At 31.8% G+C, this 18,222-nt stretch overlaps 1 protein-coding gene across 1 annotated transcript in view; it reads right to left on the reverse strand.

Annotated features, from left to right (window-relative positions):
• Window positions 1–2,378: 2,378 nt before the first annotated feature.
• LOC126838663 (uncharacterized) overlaps window positions 2,379–18,222 on the reverse strand; it is a 65,749-nt gene continuing 49,905 nt past the window's right edge. Inside the window, exons 3-6 of the mRNA XM_050573269.1 lie at window positions 13,748–13,870; window positions 13,538–13,670; window positions 11,196–11,266; window positions 2,379–5,550 (exon numbers count right to left, since the gene is read on the reverse strand). Coding sequence (XP_050429226.1) covers window positions 5,348–5,550; window positions 11,196–11,266; window positions 13,538–13,670; window positions 13,748–13,832 — 492 coding nt within the window. The 5' untranslated portion in view covers window positions 13,833–13,870 and the 3' untranslated portion in view covers window positions 2,379–5,347. The remainder of the gene's footprint in view (window positions 5,551–11,195; window positions 11,267–13,537; window positions 13,671–13,747; window positions 13,871–18,222) is intronic.

Below are 18,222 nucleotides of genomic sequence, written 5' to 3' on the forward strand. Positions count from 1 at the left end.
AATTATGAACGTTTGTACTTAAGGTCCGATCAGGTTAAATTATTTTTAGTGTGGCCTTACTCCTAGAGTCATGTGACAGGATCGGTACGCTTTATTTGGCCCTTTAAACCGGATAGGATCCCTTTGATTTAACTACCCTTCTATGTGTATTATTTCTTTTCCTTTAATTTAAAATTCATTGGTAATTTGCTTGCTGTCTATTACTTCACTCACTCAGTAGCTGCCATTTTCTCTTTCGAATCTGACTATATTGGTCTCTTGGATCCCTTTGCACTTCTTCTAGTACTAAGTCCGATATCGCCATCGTTTCTGGTCGAGAAATAATTACCGTTATGATAAATTAACGAGGTGTAATAATGACAATAATAACAATCGATATAACTGTACTTCAGATCTAGACGAACGTTAGTCTAAAACTTTATTCAACTTGTTACAGCTATGCATGTTACTTACTAATACTTTTTTCAAACACAAAATCCTATACATTGTGAATAATGTTCATACATATATTATAATGATCAAAAGCAACAAGACTTCAGTTTTTAGCGGTAAAACTCTCGCTAGAAGAGTTTCACACAAGAGCCTTTAAGCAAGTTTGATATGCATGAGCTTTACAAACTTAGATCGAACTTACGAAAAAATAATGTCTTTCAAAGAGATAATAAACTTTTATAGTTTAAATAAACTTATTTAACATTATAATAAAACAGCTGCGTTTCGCATCACTCAATATAATAATTGGAAGTCTTACTGTAGATTAGATGATTTCTAAGGTGTTTTTTAAAGGCAGAGCCCAAATTCCAAAACAGAATCTAGTGCATACATAAGGTTACCATACGTTAATGTTCGTTACCCTTGTCCGTATCTAAAATAACATTTAAGGGAAACCGTGGCAAGTGATTCCCAATACTTTGACTTCATAGATGTCTTGATAAATGGAAAAATATTATTATAGAAGTACACAATACACAATGGAGGCCTGTGAATTTCCATAAAACAAATAAATAACCTGTAATTTTATTCGTGAGTGTGCCTTAAAGCGCCACGTGAGTCTTGCCAATTGTAAGAAACAACGCTTGTGAAACTCGAAAGTGATTAAACAGTCAATGTGCCTTTGGGAAAACCTGAATTCCTGGTTCTGGTACTTACTTTGGATCATTAACTAGAACACTGGCGATCAACTGAAATTGCAAAAAACTATAAAACAACTACCGTAAGAATGTTATTTCGCAGTTTTGTATCTACATGAATATAGTTTTTCAATGCCAATGTTTGCGAATATTAGACAATATTAGCGAAACATCTCAAATTACTAATTAAATTCAGTATTAGCTGCACATTGAAATATTTGCTTTTTTATGAACTCTTGTATATAATTAAAGCAAAATCATGTACATGTATATTTGTTCTTTTAATCTCAAAAACTCAGCTGAGATTTCCCCGAAATTAAGTATTTAAGGATTTTTGGGCATAACATAAATAGGTGTACATAATATTATGTAGTGTGTCCATTTAGACCTATAAATAAATGGACGATACTAACGAGAGAGTTCCGAGGGTCAACAGAATTTTTGCGAATCACATGGGAGAAATAGTTTTATAAATTATGGAATAATACTAATTGTATAATAACAGGTATGATAAAATATTAGGGAATCTGTGCATAGTCTTTGATGATGCGTGATAAGGAAAGTAGAAATTTGAACCTAACCTAAAAAATAGCTTAATTAAACCACTACATTTTTTTCAGATTTAACCTTGTCTTTTCAATTTATATTCCATAGGAATCTCAAACTGTGTTTATTACTTTCTAGTTTTTTAACGATGTTGACCCCACGGCCCGTCGGTACAGCGGTGGGGAGTGTGGGAGGAACAGTCCATTTTTTTATAGGACTTTAAGTGTGCAAGGTTTAAGAGTATATTGTACATTATAAATCATAAACTTATGCTTAAAATAAAATAAAAATATGTAAATACCATTTTGTGCAAAATAACAAGCCAGTTTAAATACAAAGACGATGAGCGGCACTTTGCGTAGGCAATTGTGCTACATCGAAGTGTTTATCTGACTAATTGCCTAGTTTTAAATTTTCAGCTAATCGGTAGTCCTGTACAATGTATAATGAAGATATAAAAATATAATAATAATTAAAATAACATAGCATAATATATGTATATAGACAAGATTTTTTCATATACATAGATAGATACATAGAAAGAGATACTTGATTTTAAATACTTGGATATATTAATTAGGCTATGGAAATGGCGGTTATAAAAAAAAAACAAGATTTATGATTTTAATTTATGTTTATTTTACAAGAGTGAATTACACGGAACTTACAATATTATACAACATAAAATTTATCAACGTCAAACCTTTTATAATTAAAAAACCAACGCGCTACGCTATAAATTGTGTACTTACAAAAAAAAACTATAAAAAAATGATTGCAATTAGACATAACGTCCTGGCTTCTAAAATATTATATTATAACATTTTGTTGGTAAAACAAAAAACCATTTTTCATAAAACCAACGGGTAATCCGTTGCCTCAACAAAACTATAACAACGTACAACCATCTAAACCGATTTGTATTATTATAGGTAGTAATTCGAAAAATTATACACCGGTATGGTTGTCGTTATATATTACAGTTTTCTTATTGTTTAAGCGAATCGCCATACATATTTTAACGGAAAATATATTTAAAAACATTGTATTTATTATTATAAGTTATATACCATTAAGATAGCTGTTGGTCCCAGTGCCCATTACGGAGATACCTCAAAGGATTTGTGGGTGGTTGGCACACATGCATGTGATAATCCGCGGCATTGTCTCGGTTTAATAGGAAATATAATAATTGTAACTAGAACGTGGGCAATATACATGTAGTTTTGGACAGAATATATGTAGTAAAATATGCAGATCTATATTATTGTTTTAACTGTTTTTTCACTGTTGTCATTGCGCGTTGGTCGATACGGTATATTATTATACCCCGGGTATGATATCGGGTAGAACGTGTTTAACGGATTTCCTGGCCTTTGCGGCTTCAGCTATTCAAAATTGATTATCCCCCGTATGATGACTCTAATGTGCTAAGCCACTTGGGTCTGGGTTCGCTAGCTGACTAGCGCTTGGAACCAAATCTCCTTTTATTTAAAAAATTACCCTATGGCACAATAGACAGCCTGGTCTTATTAGCTGTCATAAACTTTCTTACTCCAATTAATTTCCCTTTGCTCCCGGACTCTATTTCATATTCGATCGCATCACACAGAGTTTGGCAATAACCACCCCTTGCATATAGGATGTCTCGCGCAGTCTATATAAATGCATGATTTAATTTCCTAGTTTAAAATTTGTAATTTATTTATGCAAGTCACACGTTATGGTTATTGTTGTTATTTGTTAATATTAAAATTCTATAACAATAATAACATACTGATTATGTACAACGATTGTCTATTTATCAAACAACAATAATAATATTTTTTAAGGGACGACGACTTTTGTATGTATAAACGTTTAGAGTTGAACAACACACCAATTAACAACATATATAAATCGTCAGCAACTCTAATGTAGTTTATAGATCATTATCTAGTACACTATACATTATACACGAGTCTTGATATACTTACACAAGTACTGAGATAACAAAGAGTGTGTGTGTGTGTGTTTATTATTGAAATAGCTTATATTTTTTGTGTGACGCATGGTATACCTGTAGGCAATTGCCCTAAATTTATTCACCCGGCACACGTATTTCGGCGAACGACCCGGATTAAGTTTGCGCATATATACTCCTTTTAACGGAGAGCTGTTGTACTCGTTTTAAGCATCCCCCGACGGCCGGGCCATTAAAAGTTTTCGGTATACCCGTCATTTTTTCCCCCTCTATATTGTTTTCGTGTCGAACTTTAGCGAACCCGTTGCGCTTTTATTAATTCCCTGGCAGTTGGGCTTGCAAATATGCTTGTTTTCGTGCCGGAAATAGTTTACTTGTTGCGAACACGTGTTGTGTAATGTATTATTGTCGAGCAGAATTATTACGGAATAAGGGCCGAACCAATATAAAAAGCATTTCGTTAAAGAAGAATCGTAAGACGGATAGATAAGTACACGGGCAATGAGGTGGTAACCAAAGGCAAAGGACTCGATATCGGCTGTGAGGTAAATATTGTGAAATCTGAGCAAAACTTATCATATTGGCGATCGAATACAATTGGTTTTGTGACAGGGACGGGCACAACCCTCGACTGTATCGGCCGTCTGGTGAATAAAATATTGTTTTTTTTTTGTTCTTTCCGTCTGATTTGTTGCGTTGTGTAAACGTTTTTCGTGATTTATTTTATTCGCCAACGTCGCGGACAGTCTAATTTGACATTCGGTCGATAAACGGTCGTAAAACGTTTTTTTATTTTATTTTGTTTAAAGTAACGTTATCGGGCGAGGTCAGGGGGTGAGGTCACGATACAATACGTTTGGAATTCGAAAGTTTGTTCGCAATAAAATTTCCGCCTATTGGACGACAGACGTTGAAATTTAAATATATGTATGTGCGCGCGTCGGGCCACGCCGTGCTTTGTTATGGGCGTTGTTTGGCTGTCTCTAAAAAAAACCACCTAAGAAACGATAAAAAAAATATAACAATTGGCGTTTAAATTGGCATCGGCCGACGCGAATACCAGCCAAACTAGTTTCGGTGTGACCAAGAGTTGGATTTTAAACAAAAAAATCAGTTAGTCCAGTTCGGGTCGAATTACACACACACACACACACACATATTTACATATATACAAAACGATTTATAACTGAAGTGGTGAATTAAAAAAATCGTAAAAGTATATTGCGGCGAGCAAAATATAAATTCTTGTGAAGTCGAGCTTATTGGGTATAACAGCTATGGAAAAACGAACGAACATTGGTAAAACATAATTAACTATAAATTAAAAGATGTTTTTACTTTTTACACACAAATGGTGTTTATGATTCTTCTTCTTTTTTTTACAAAAAAAGTGTATCAATCCAACATTTCTGGTTTTCGCCACTTCAATTATTATAAAACGAGCTTTTTAAATTTTAAATTATAAACAATGCATGGCGGGCAATCGTACGAGCTACGGTTTGGTTCGGCGTCGGCGGCGTCAAGGTTCGATGATGGCTATGGCCTTGGGTAGCTCGGGCCCGCCGTCCGGCCGTCAGCTGCCCAGTGGCGGTACGTCGTCTAGCGGGTTGTTAGTAAGCGTGTTCCACAGTGGCGACCTGGCTGGCCGCGGCGGCGGCTTATCCGTTTGCACGGCCACCGATATCCGAGCTATGGCTAGCACATGCTGCTAACTGTCCGGACAGACGAGTGCCTCCACCGCTCCGCTACAGCTGGTCTCCATCTCGCTACGTTCCTCCATTACGGGATCAAGGTCACACGACGCGTACGACCGGCTCTCGCTACGCAACGGATGGCCACGGCCCGTTGCGCTACCGCTGCTGCCCATCGAGGATACGCTGTTGGCGCTCGCCCCGGCCGCTAAGTAAACGCCTGTTGACAAATACAACCGAGTTTTATTATTGTAGCGTCTTCGCACCTTAAACGTAATCGCGAGGGTAATGAGGTATCTTTTGCATTGCCCCCGACTTGAGTTGAGAAAACTAGCTTTCATGTATTACCGATAATTTGTTCAATTTGTATTTATTGTTGTTATTTTATTCACTATTTTATCGAGTAAAAATATAAAGAAAAATCCAGCAAAGGTTGGCACAAAAAAAAAGCTTTGATGCGAATCTGTAAATGATCTTGATAAATAAGTATTAACTAGCAATACAGATCAGTATAGAGATATTTAAGTTTTAGGCTTTACATAATATAAAAATAAGTCTGGCTTAATATTTTTGATCAACCAACTTCCAAAAAGAAAGCAAGAAAAAATGTTCAGGAAAGGGCTAATTGTATTTTATGGGGTATCAACTTTATATTTGTGTGTATACCACTTTCAATATTTCTTGAAAAATTAGGAAGTACCTACTGTATTTTTCAAGTTCAGTAATATGTCAATTTTTATCGTGTTTTTGAAAAGGAAAGGATTGATTTTTTACTTTTGGTCTCATTAATGACACATTTGGTCTACGGTTTATGGTTTACAAACTTCTAAAAACATTGAATTACACTTGTAATGAAAAAACTTTTTTTAATATTATAGCAGAATGACACATGACCTATATTCTTTGATAGGTGTACTAGAGGAAGTTAACTGTGGAAAAATCAACTCAGCAGCTTTCGAGTTTTTAGCAAATACAGAAATAAATGTTTTCTCTGTCAAGATAAGTATAGTGATAAGAATATAAGGATTTATCGAATTCAAATTTGACGGATTATTTTGATTTTGATTTAAATAAACGACATAGTTGTAAAATGTAGATGTATACACGTTATGTAGCAGGTTGTATTTTAATTAGCTTTTACTATTCTAACTTAATAGTTCTATAACAACTTGATAAAACAAATTAAATCTAGAAATGCGGATAAACCGTTTAAATCAAACTCAAATTCGGATATTAGTATCCGGATAACCTTATTTCAGTTAGATCCCTAATTATTAGTGTAACAAATATGTATACCCATACAACACAGTACCTAGTTAACCAATATTCATTTTTCAGTCATAAGTCATTATTTAATTATAAATATTATGAAATTACAACAAAAGAATCAAGATGTCTAAAACAGTTATTTATTATAATGACAATTGCATACAATGGAAGTATGAAATTCCGACTGCTGTTGACAAGAACATTGAAAGGAAATGTCCCTTTACACACACACACACACACACACGTGTGTATACATCTCTATATATATATTATATATAGATGTATTTCAACAAAATATGTAACATGCAAATGAAACATTTTCTGCCAAAATAATTGCCCTATTATATTAATTAAGTAAATTATTTATGTTTAATTAGTCGTTCAATAATATATATATGTATGTATAAATTTCTTCTGTCCGTGTGTAAATATACATAAACGGCTGGACAGGTATTTATGAAATTTTGCGTGCGCGATTAAGTTGATTCGAGAAAGGTTTAGATTCACAATTTGATCCGATAGAACATGTTTTTAATTTTTAATTAATTAAAGTGATTAATTATAATTATCAATAGTAGCAATAGTTATCAATACATCTCTATGGTTTTTCATACCACAGGGATACAGTGATCCGATCAGCTGATTGTGTGTCTATTCTAATACACGGGTAACGCCGGGTCGGGACAGCTTACATATATATATATGTATGTATATTGAAAACGGTTTGAGTTTAAATCAAAGTTTTCTTTCACTCACCTTATGCTTAAGGTCAGCTGGGGTAATTGTAAACGATTTTAATACTTTAAATTACAGGATTTATTTAGTTATATTATATTACATATAATTAAATAAAATACAAACATTAATGGTTTTTTTTTTTAAAAAAGTAATTTACATTTGCCTCATTCGTTTATATTTACCCACTTAACCCTATTTATAAATATTTTTTATGCTACTCTACTGCCATTTGTGTATTAGATTAACTTTTTTTCAGTTTAGGTACTCCATACTTAACAACAGGTATTTTTGGATAGCAGATGTTCAAAACATAGGTATAATATTTTATTTATTTAACAAGACACGCTGTTTATTTTGTTTACCAAACACTATTCAACCCTGGCAGTAAGAAGTACGCAGTTTGCAAAAATAACTTTGTATACGAAAACTTAAATTCAGAAAAAAACGACAACATAATAAGGTAATTTGCTAAATTACATAATAAATGCAAGGGTTTTCATTAAACAACGACTTGGAAATTTTATCAAGTTGATATTTACATAAATCATCGCTCATATTGATTTTTTTTTGTCTTATTATAAATTGTTGATACCTATTGATGAAATTTGTGGATTTAATCTTATACACGTGCTATTAAGTACAACACGGTTAGTGCGGTTACTTTAGAAAACTTTCTAGTGACTTCAAGTATATTTAAATCAACATTTTACACACAAAATTGACATAAATTAAATTAAAACCATCCAAGTGGTTGAACCCTGTTGCGGTTCATAGAAAACTCAAATTGACACACCCTTGGACTGCGGTGGTCATATGGAAAACTGGAACAAAGCGTCATCAACAAATCGATGGTGTTATATTTTAAAGCTACCAGTTGTCACGCAAAAACATTAAAAGTCAAAACGAGGGAAAAACGCCTGTCAGCGCAAAAATGAAACGCCTTATGGCACGTATCAAGTTAATTTAAAAAAAAAAAAAAGATAAAAAATTAGATTGCTATTAATTCATTCGTTTGCGCGTGCTTAATTATTATATTATACAAGTCCGCATTGCATAATTGACCTGTACCTGTGAGTATACTCAAGCTGTCGAGTAACAGCCCTAATAATATTTTCAACAGGATTCCGGTTAAACTTCAGCTAAAAATGCACGCTAGTCGTTAAGGCTTAACGGACGACCCCGCCCATGGGTAACGAATAACTTGTGTAAAATTTCAACTTATTGTAAAACGACGTTATCGACGGAAGAATGAAGTTTTAACGAACAGATTCTCTCGCATCTGGTTTGAACGTTTTTTGCGCCAAAAAATAATAAAAAACAAGCACGTCTTGATTATGTTCCGAACCGAGTAAAGATGATAATACAACGCTGATCACTCCGGCAAGTAATAATCAGTTTAAACGCATAAGTACAGTCCGAGACGAATCCAAGGCAAAGCTTATGAAACACATAGCAAACATTTCTTAGTTAAATACATTTTTTCCAGTTAAAATAACACCATAATTATTACACGGCATTATCCAACGTTCAGTCTGAATTTGTCATTTGTCACCCAACACGGACGTGTTAAACCTTTTGGACGACATTAAATTAATGATTGTCGCTTTCGCACTTGATAATAATGAAGATTGTCAACGTTCACTTTGGGTTTATCTGCTGAATTGATTTACTCTCTTTTTTTCGTATAAGGGATCACTGACCTATTAGAAATATTCTGACTACAGATAAAAATCCCATAAACGCGGATTCATTTCTACTTAAAACGCAACGTCAATCATAGTGTGTGTCATTGGAGAAGCATTTGTCATCTGTCGGCCACCAACCTTGTCCTAAACTTCCACTTAATCTCCCACATCATCCTCGCATAGACCAGCAGTCCTGATATCATTCTCAATCACATCCAACCGCCTCTTTTACGGTTTTCCTCTTCCCCCCCAACTGTCATTTTTACTGCTTGCGATTCCTCTATTCTCATAACATGCCCGAACCATCTCAATCTGCTCTCTATAATTTCAAAGCCACGCTTATGCTACCTCTTGTGTATTCATTCCTTAGCCTATCTTTTCTCGCCACTCCTCTCGTCCACTTAAACAATCTCATCTTCACTACACTCATTGTCTGTTCAATTTTTTTCTCTACCGTCCAACACTTCGAACCATACAAATAGTCGGTCTCACCACACTTGTAGAACTTACCTTTAAGTTTCATTGGAATTCCCTTGTCACAAAAAATTCTCGACGCTTCTCTCCGCCTCACCTGGGGCAAAGGGATTTTGATATCTTTTTAGGTTATATCTGTTTATTTTTAGTAGATTTTTTATTTATATACTTGCTACATAAAGCAAGCCTAGTTGCCTAGAAGTTCAAATGTCATCACTGGATCATAAAATACAATTTCATAATGTATGTTAAACTAATACCTTTTCGGCTCCGGATTGAAGCTAAAAGATTATATTTAGCAAATTTAGTTAATATAAAAGCTTTTAAAAGATAAATCATAATATTTAGGATAATTTTTAATAAACCTACAAAAAGTTACTTTGGTTTCAAGATATTAAAAATACATTTATTTACTTCGTCACGTCGTCGGGTTTGTTATTATTATTATTTTATAACCCAACGGTTATTATTATTATTTTTTTTTGTAAGAATTCTTTTTACTTTTTAATTAAAGTTTTATTGTCCGTTACTAATAACGGTGTTACCTCCGTTTTTTCAATGTTCGTTCGGTTAGGAAAAAATACAGCATCGCGTTTGCGGAGATTAAACAATTTGGCACGTTTAGTGTTCTTATTCGCTCCAAAAAGGCAGAAGTCGGTAAACGCATTTCAAGAGTCCGCCAAATAATTTTTATTGCACACACATATATTGATTCTCAAGTGTGTCGTTAAAATTGTGTTCAACACAACAACATCAGACGTGCTTTAATAAATTGGATGTAGACTGTAGACTGCAGTGTTATTTTGGGATTTAATACAATTAATATTGTATACAGACTGCATTAATACTTCCAAACAAATTGCTTGGTTTTAAAAAGTCTAATTTGAAAATTTAGCATAACTCAAATAATAATATAAAGCTTGGTAAGTCTATTTAGATAGTTTTGATTAGGGTTCATTCCAGGAATATTGTTCACTTTGGCTGTGAGAAAACTAAATGGCAAGCTTTTAAAACTTTTTGTTGGTCAATCGTCAGAGAACGTTATATATGATTTAGTTTTAGATGTGTCATTTTAAATAGCAGTTCAGGCTCCATGTTGACCACCGTTTGACACTTAAAGTATTTTACTAGTCCACGGTGCACTGGTGCAAATAATATAATACAAAATATACGTTTGGAAAGATAAAGTATTGACAAACTCGAGATAACATTTCACGATCAATTTTATTCCTCTGGTTTCTAGTTTTCTTTGAGGTGACATACTTTATAATACTATGAAAACAGACAAACGATTTTAATGATTATACTAATGACGTTACTAAAAGTTTTTAAAAAGTTTGGTCATTATAAAATTTGTTTAATTAAAAATATTAAATACTTTTTTTTACTGAAGTTAATCACTTTATCAAAGGTATAATGTTTACTTCAAAAAACAAAAATACTCTACAATATTTACCCGATTTTTATAATTATTAGAATATGAACAGAATCCAAAAAATCATTATTAAAGCCTAAAGGGTAAGACACATAGTGTAGTTATCGAGATATTTTCAAGTAGGAGGATTATCATAGTCATAGATTTATTTGTTTAGACTTAAATAAACTTTGTTTGATTAAGAAAAAATTGGAATATCTTGTACGTCTTTTAGAAATTTTGGTAATGTTTTATTTATAATATATAAAAAATCAATTAATTTACCTATTTTATGCATTGGACTAAAACGAGCCAGGGAAATAACACCTTGATCGCTTGTGCAAGCTCTGGCAAATCTGAAACAAAAACAAAAATGTATTTTGTTAAAACTGTAGTTTATTACGAGGAAAAGTATTGCAAAGAACATAATAGTATTTATTATTAAGTAAATGTACTAAACACACGTGAATTTAATTTTAATAAATTAATCTAGATCACCTAACAATTGGAAAGACTTGAAAAAGTCAGTGAATATTTGAGTTGAAACAAAACATGTATGAAATTGATAATACATAACAGTAAGCAAACTGAGGCTTTAAAATGTTTAAATATTTAGCATGTTATTCTCAGTTTAGTTATATTTAAAATAAATTTAATGATCTGTCAACAAAAACAAATGTAGAAAATATTTATTTGCAATAATTAATCATCAATTATTATTACATTACAGCAAAAAGCAAATTCAGTGAATAATTAGTATGTGTTTATTTATAAAAGCCTTACCTAAATTTATATATATTTGAAGATATATTTAAAGATGTTTTTTAATATGTATTTAGTTAGTCATCAATATAAGACTTACAGCTTGGAGGTTGTTATTTATTTATAGACAGTTTTTCAAAGAAGATATATTTAAATTTGAATTATGAATTAAATATGCCATAATATACATTGATAATAAAGTAGGCTGCATAGCGATAAGTGTGAAACAGTTGAAAGACTTAATAAAAAGTCTAGATAGTTAGATTAATTATTTTTGTTAATCAATCGAGTACTAATATCGGACTCGTTTACTTCAATATTATTATGTTATATGAGTCTTGCGAGTTTAGTAAAAGTCTTCAGAATAATTTCATTTAAATTCCGATTAAAATTTATTATTAATTCTAACACTAGGCTTTTTTTCAATTGCAGAGTAGGGTTTTGTTCATATTGTATAGCATCGAGTATAAAGGGATGCACACTCGAACAAAAACTGTATAATATATTGTTCTTAATAGTAGACAACACAACTAGGAGGAAAAAAAAAATTCAGTAACATGAAGTAAAGACGGAATTACATTTCAGAATGTAATCATCTCCAAGCGCTGTGGTTATTATACCGGATTTGATTGAGTTTTTCACCTAGCCAAATTACTTATAGTCCATTGCGGTCATGTTTTATCGTTTTGTTTTAATTGGATTTTAGGGACAGTGACCGCAATATTGTTGTTTGAGAATAAACTACTATATACTTTTCGGAACACGTGCAAATGAAAACTTGTAGTATTTAACCGTTTCGTATAAGCATTCGTACAGTATAGTATAGTATATAGTAATGTACAGTTTAGTACATTCGTTGGAAATCGGTTATGGAAATTGTGATAAAAAACATTTATCATGTTCGGCTATAATTTTAAATCAAAATATTCCAAATCCACCAGCCTCATTTCCGCCAGTTATACGGAGAGATATTAAACTCCAAGTACATATTGGAATGTATTATTCGATGGCCTGCGCAGCCAAAGGCGTTGGAATGGATGACTGTCATTTTTAAAACTCGACGTCTTATTGCTGTTTTTAATATTCTTTCGAACAGGACAATATTTTTTTTTTTTGTGAACGAGTCATTCATTATTTCGGTGGCAGCACCCGTTTTTCTCATTTGTCTATGTTTTCATTTTTATCAAAATTTAATTTTGCTTCGTGCTGCATGTGTACATAGACCCGGCCGGGAGAAAAAAGGTGATAAATGATTTAAGAACAACAAGACTTCTTATAATAATATACCGCGGCTCTATCTCGAAAACTTGAATAAATATAACGTTTTCGCGTGCTGGTAAGTTTGTCGAGTCCCTTGTGCCGATTGCCAAGCCGTTGATTTATTTATCTGGGAGCACACGTGTATTTCTTGGAAATTTTGCAAAACTTCAATCATTTTTCGCAGCGTTTATTTTGGACATCTGTACGAAGATACTTGCGGCCGCCGAATGATTAATACCGGACCAGAAGAAAAAAAAAGAAAAAGAAATTCAGCCGGTTTCGCATCATTTCAATGCATATATTGTTACAAAACGCGTGTGGGCTCTTTTGCTTTATTTCTGACACAACCGGAGATTAGTCTGTTTGGATTACATAATATAATGATCGTCGTTAATAGCTGTTATTTGTGCATGCTAATTTTTATTTTTTTTAGTATTTAGAGATTTTTGTTTACTCCAGTGTTTTTTTTTTTTTAGAAAATAATTCCCCTTCAACAATTATGTATGAAAACCAGATCGTTCTGGAAAACCGCCAACAATGCCATGTTTGTATGTAGTCCGTATTTTAAGTTTAAAAAAAAATTAAACAATATCAAACATTTTTACCCCAGATTTCTTCGACGATCTCGGTCTCTGGCCAACTTGGCTCTTCGCCTCAAGCAGCATATCACCATTAAAACCACCAGCGGAAAGCCCAGTATACACGAAACCATGGGTATGATAATTTTTTCAGGAGTCACTAGAGGAGTAAAATTAAAAATTATTTTTTTAATACATTTTTCCTAGAGGTAATATACGATAAAAATTAAAACGCACCCGTTGGATAAATAATGATGGTGGTGAACTTTTTGTTTTGTTGTTCAACGGCCGGCAGACCGGGATTACTTTGGCTCATAGACATTTCAGTTATGACGCCGTTCAGTTGAGTTTGAATGAACCCTGAAAAATGTATAAAAGTTTTATGAATTAGTTTTTATGAGTTTCATTATTCATACACCCTGAAACAAAAATATAAAACACACTTCCTCTATATTTTGTTGACATACATTAGATAGTAGTAGTACTATGCAATCAATATCACATAACGTCAAAGAAGCACTCCTAGTACTTGCATTTTGTATTTTCAAAATTCGTTTTTTTAGAGAAATTTCAAATATAACTTTATAAAGAATGCCTTTATTGTGGCCGCCAATATTTGACCATGTCTTATACTGCGCTTCTAGATTATGCAGATAAGTTCATTATTTACAACATAGGTTTCGGCGTTCCTAAGAACGGCTGCACGAGCAAAACCGCTGGCAAATCCCAAACTAATGAAAATATATTACACCCGGTGCCGGCACAGAATATGGTTATTAAAATGTTTCCACCGCTCTACTCTGGCCGAATTCTCGAAGCGAAAACTTCTACCTACAATGAATAGGGTTTTGTGTTGTGTGAACAACGTTATACAATTGCATACTGTTTAAAAACGCCAAAATTTAAATAATATTATTACAGCGAAAAGTATTGTAAATTAAAAAATTAATTCTTAAAAAAAATGTTTACAATGTTGTCCCTATCAATAGCATTTCGGTTATATTGTTCTAGCAGAAAATCCGTATCCTGGATATAATTTACACCTTTAAAGCTCTAAATCTTTTACTAAATTGTTATGGTATACTTTTTGGAAAGCCGCTTATTTATCATTTCACACATTAAGGCCAATAATTATGCAATAATAATTCGAATCTATAACTGGGGTGATAGTTATATATAGCATCATCTAGAATACCTTGCATTTTTAAAGTAATTTAATTTTACTAAGTGCACTCACTACAAATAACGAGTAAAAATAATGTACCATCTGAGACAATGAAATTAAAATCGTACATTTTCTTTATAAATTAAAAAAAATATACATTAAAAGTGACACACTGTTTTGTTTGATTTACACATTTCAGTACTAGCATTAATTTCGTCAACATATTAAGTATGTATTTATTTTGATAAAAGCATTTTAATTTTGTGTACATTAAAAAAAAATTATTTATGATTTTTAAAATGTAAAATTGAATAAGTTATACAAATTTAATTATCTTCCATGGCTATTAAAATCGAGGATGGTCTGGGGTATTAAATTGTAAACAGAATTACCATTTTTTAATAATATTTTATACATTACATGTAACAATCGAAGAAATAAGAATCTTGACAAATTTGTATTATTGAAAATTGGTTTTTACAAATTACTTTTTTATTTATTTATTTATTTAAATTAGTTTACGCCCGCGAGGGCAAAAGTACAGAAAAAATTTTTATGCTTTAGTTAATTTTTTATTGGAATAAAATGAATTGATAATTCAAATCTAAGAAGTATATGTGAGTTTTTATAACGTTTTATAGAATAAAAATCGAAAACTTTATTATCAAATTTATAAAAAAAAAAATTATTATAATATTTTTAAAATTTATTTCATTATTTGATAAAAAAAAGTGTATAATAAATGTTTTCTTAATGAGTCGAAAGATGTCTTAAAAAATTGTTATTTGTAAACTATTGATTGTTATAATTTGAAACGTTTAAATTATTACTTATATATACTACTTGTATTATACATTACAAAGTAGGTAGAACGTTTTAAGCGGTGCGTGCCTTATCAGATAGATTTTATATGAAAATTACGAGATATGTAAGTGGAATGTGTTGGATGATTGACCAGATCTTATCAGAAGACAAGTAATTGTACCACTATTGAGTGGTGTATTTAAATTTAAATTTTTCATATAAATTAAATCGGTAATTTATAGTAATAAAATACCATAATATAGAATTAAATGCAATTTGACGTCTTCAGCTCAAATAGATCTTTACTCTATGCTTATTGACGTTCTTAAAGATATGTTTTAACACCCTAATTTAATTTTTTTTTAGAAAATAAGAACATTAATTTGGTTGTTGACCCGGGTAAAAACATTTTTAATAATTTAAAGTAAAGAAGTAAAGTTATTAATGGTAAAAATATTACACGTCACAGCTCCCCACAAGTCCTTAGAAAACTTCGCAGGACTAATAGGATAGGTGTTTGATTTGGTTGCCAAGAATAGGTGGAAGTTGTGCATAAATGAAACACCAGAAAAAAAAATGTAATAAAGGACAAAAAAGTTTTTTTTAGAAATGCAAAGCGAATATATTAAAAAAAAAAAGTTTTTTGCTGTATAATGCCGTACATGTACATAATATTATATTATTTACAACACATTAAAGAATTTATACATATACATTTAAAGTTTTCAACCAGAATATTTACAACATAAAACAATAATTAAAAAAGTAAACCTCAAAGAAGTATTAATAAATATAATCGCTGTCATTAATGCTTGACATTATTGTACAACCCAGCATAATTGTATCTGTGGATACTTTACAAGCATTTAGATTTTGTAATTGCTAATTAATAAAATTATATATTTTTAATTAATTATTCAAAGATTTTCCAACTGTTGAGTGACTTTGATTTAAAGTTAATCACAAAGATTTAACATAGACCGGAGCTACATTATACGACCCTTATAATATATCTTAACATCCTACCGACGCCATAAACGATAATGCCAGCCAAATTGACTGCTGCTGAGTTTATAGCGGTCATCGATGGTTTATGATCTTAAGGTATTAAGGTCCCGGTAAAAGAGAATAGCTAGAAACACATTTCTTTTAACTTATCTTTTTGCAATTAAGGGCCAAAGTCTCACGTTTACTAGTTATTTGCCATCTGATCTGATTGTATTTTTATTACAAACGCGCGGTTCGCACACAACATGATAGCAATTTCGGTAGTTAATTACATCAAAATTTGTCATCAAAACTGTCTCTTGGTAATTATTTTAACGTGTAAGCACCCACTTATAATATAGGCACATATTTTAACTGAAACCACTTATTTTATTTCTAAGAATTAATTAATTTCGGAAACACCACACAAAAATAGTGCGCTATTCTTCGCAATTATACAATTTTAATATTTTATAGCCGCATAATTTTTATGAATAAGATATCGATACCAACAACTTTGGCCTTTGAATAAATAACGCTAATTTAGTTTAGTGGTTTTTTTTAAAATATTATCGGAAGTCATGTATTTTGAAAACATTTGACAATGCGAAATCGAGCACGAAAGATAATAAAACCTATAAGTCTAAATTCTAAAATATAATTAAACAGTCGTGACTGAAACGGAAGTTTTTGGATTCATTAAAAAATTATTCGGGTAGAGTAGTGTAGGGGAGGTGTTATTTGATATTCTGGTGCAGTGCATATGATATATTTTCGGACGAGGGGCCGGTTACTATTCATAAGCAGGAAAATCGGGTAGGCTCTAAAAAAAAAAAGTTATGGCCGTCCTGGGGCCAATAACTTATTTTGTTCGTTCCGGTCGTCGTCGTTATTTTAACGCTCATATTATTCCACAACAAAACGGAATTAAAAAACCTTAATTTATTTTTGTCCTATTTGACATTCGATGGACTCTCTGATAATTATAAAAACAATTTTCTTTGATTAGAATAATGTGTGTACACAGTACACTGCTTGTAGTGGTCCACACAAAATGTGCATGTTCACAAATCTACTTACAGTATTAATAACAATAAATACCCACTATTCAATACAACGAGTCAGTAAGATATTATCTGATTGCATCAAAGACGTTCAAATAAAATAATTTGTAGATTAAAAAATAACTATAGGTAATAATAATAATTTTTGAAAAAATGTATTGCGCTTTAGAAAAAAATATGTACACGAGTTTTTGCTTATAATTTGCTCAACATTGTACGGAAATTCGTTACACAGATCACGTTAAATATATTTTATATTAGGTAAACTTACTATTTAAATACAAAAAAAAAAAGTTTCTTTAGAATAGCCTTTATGGAGAGTATAAAAAATGGATGCGTGTTAGTGTTTTTATCAAGCAACAAGCATCAGAAATGTTTTATTCATGCCTTTGCGCCATCTTCAGTTATCCCCTCTTCCGGTGCATGATTAATTGTGCTAGTTTTTAAATGTCAACACTTTAACGCTGTAACGTGACGGTGTGGTGTAAGAAGACTACGGTGAGGTATAGGTACTGTCTCTGAAGTTCAGCAACACCAAAATATCGCCCTCAACGGCAGCCGGCAACCAAACACTGAGTGTATAAAATTATATACATATTTCATCGTCGTCCTTTAAAGCGTTAGGATACCTATCGATGTAAAAGGTCATCCAAAGTGCTATTCACTAACCGTTTTTTTGGGTTAAGACAACG

This window comes from Adelges cooleyi, unplaced genomic scaffold (genome assembly GCF_023614345.1).
Source record: "Adelges cooleyi isolate 19-005CV unplaced genomic scaffold, UGA_ACOO_1.1 ACOO_flye_CR_arks_rails_tigmint_CR_PRNA_30, whole genome shotgun sequence".
Lineage (NCBI taxonomy): Eukaryota > Metazoa > Arthropoda > Insecta > Hemiptera > Adelgidae > Adelges > Adelges cooleyi.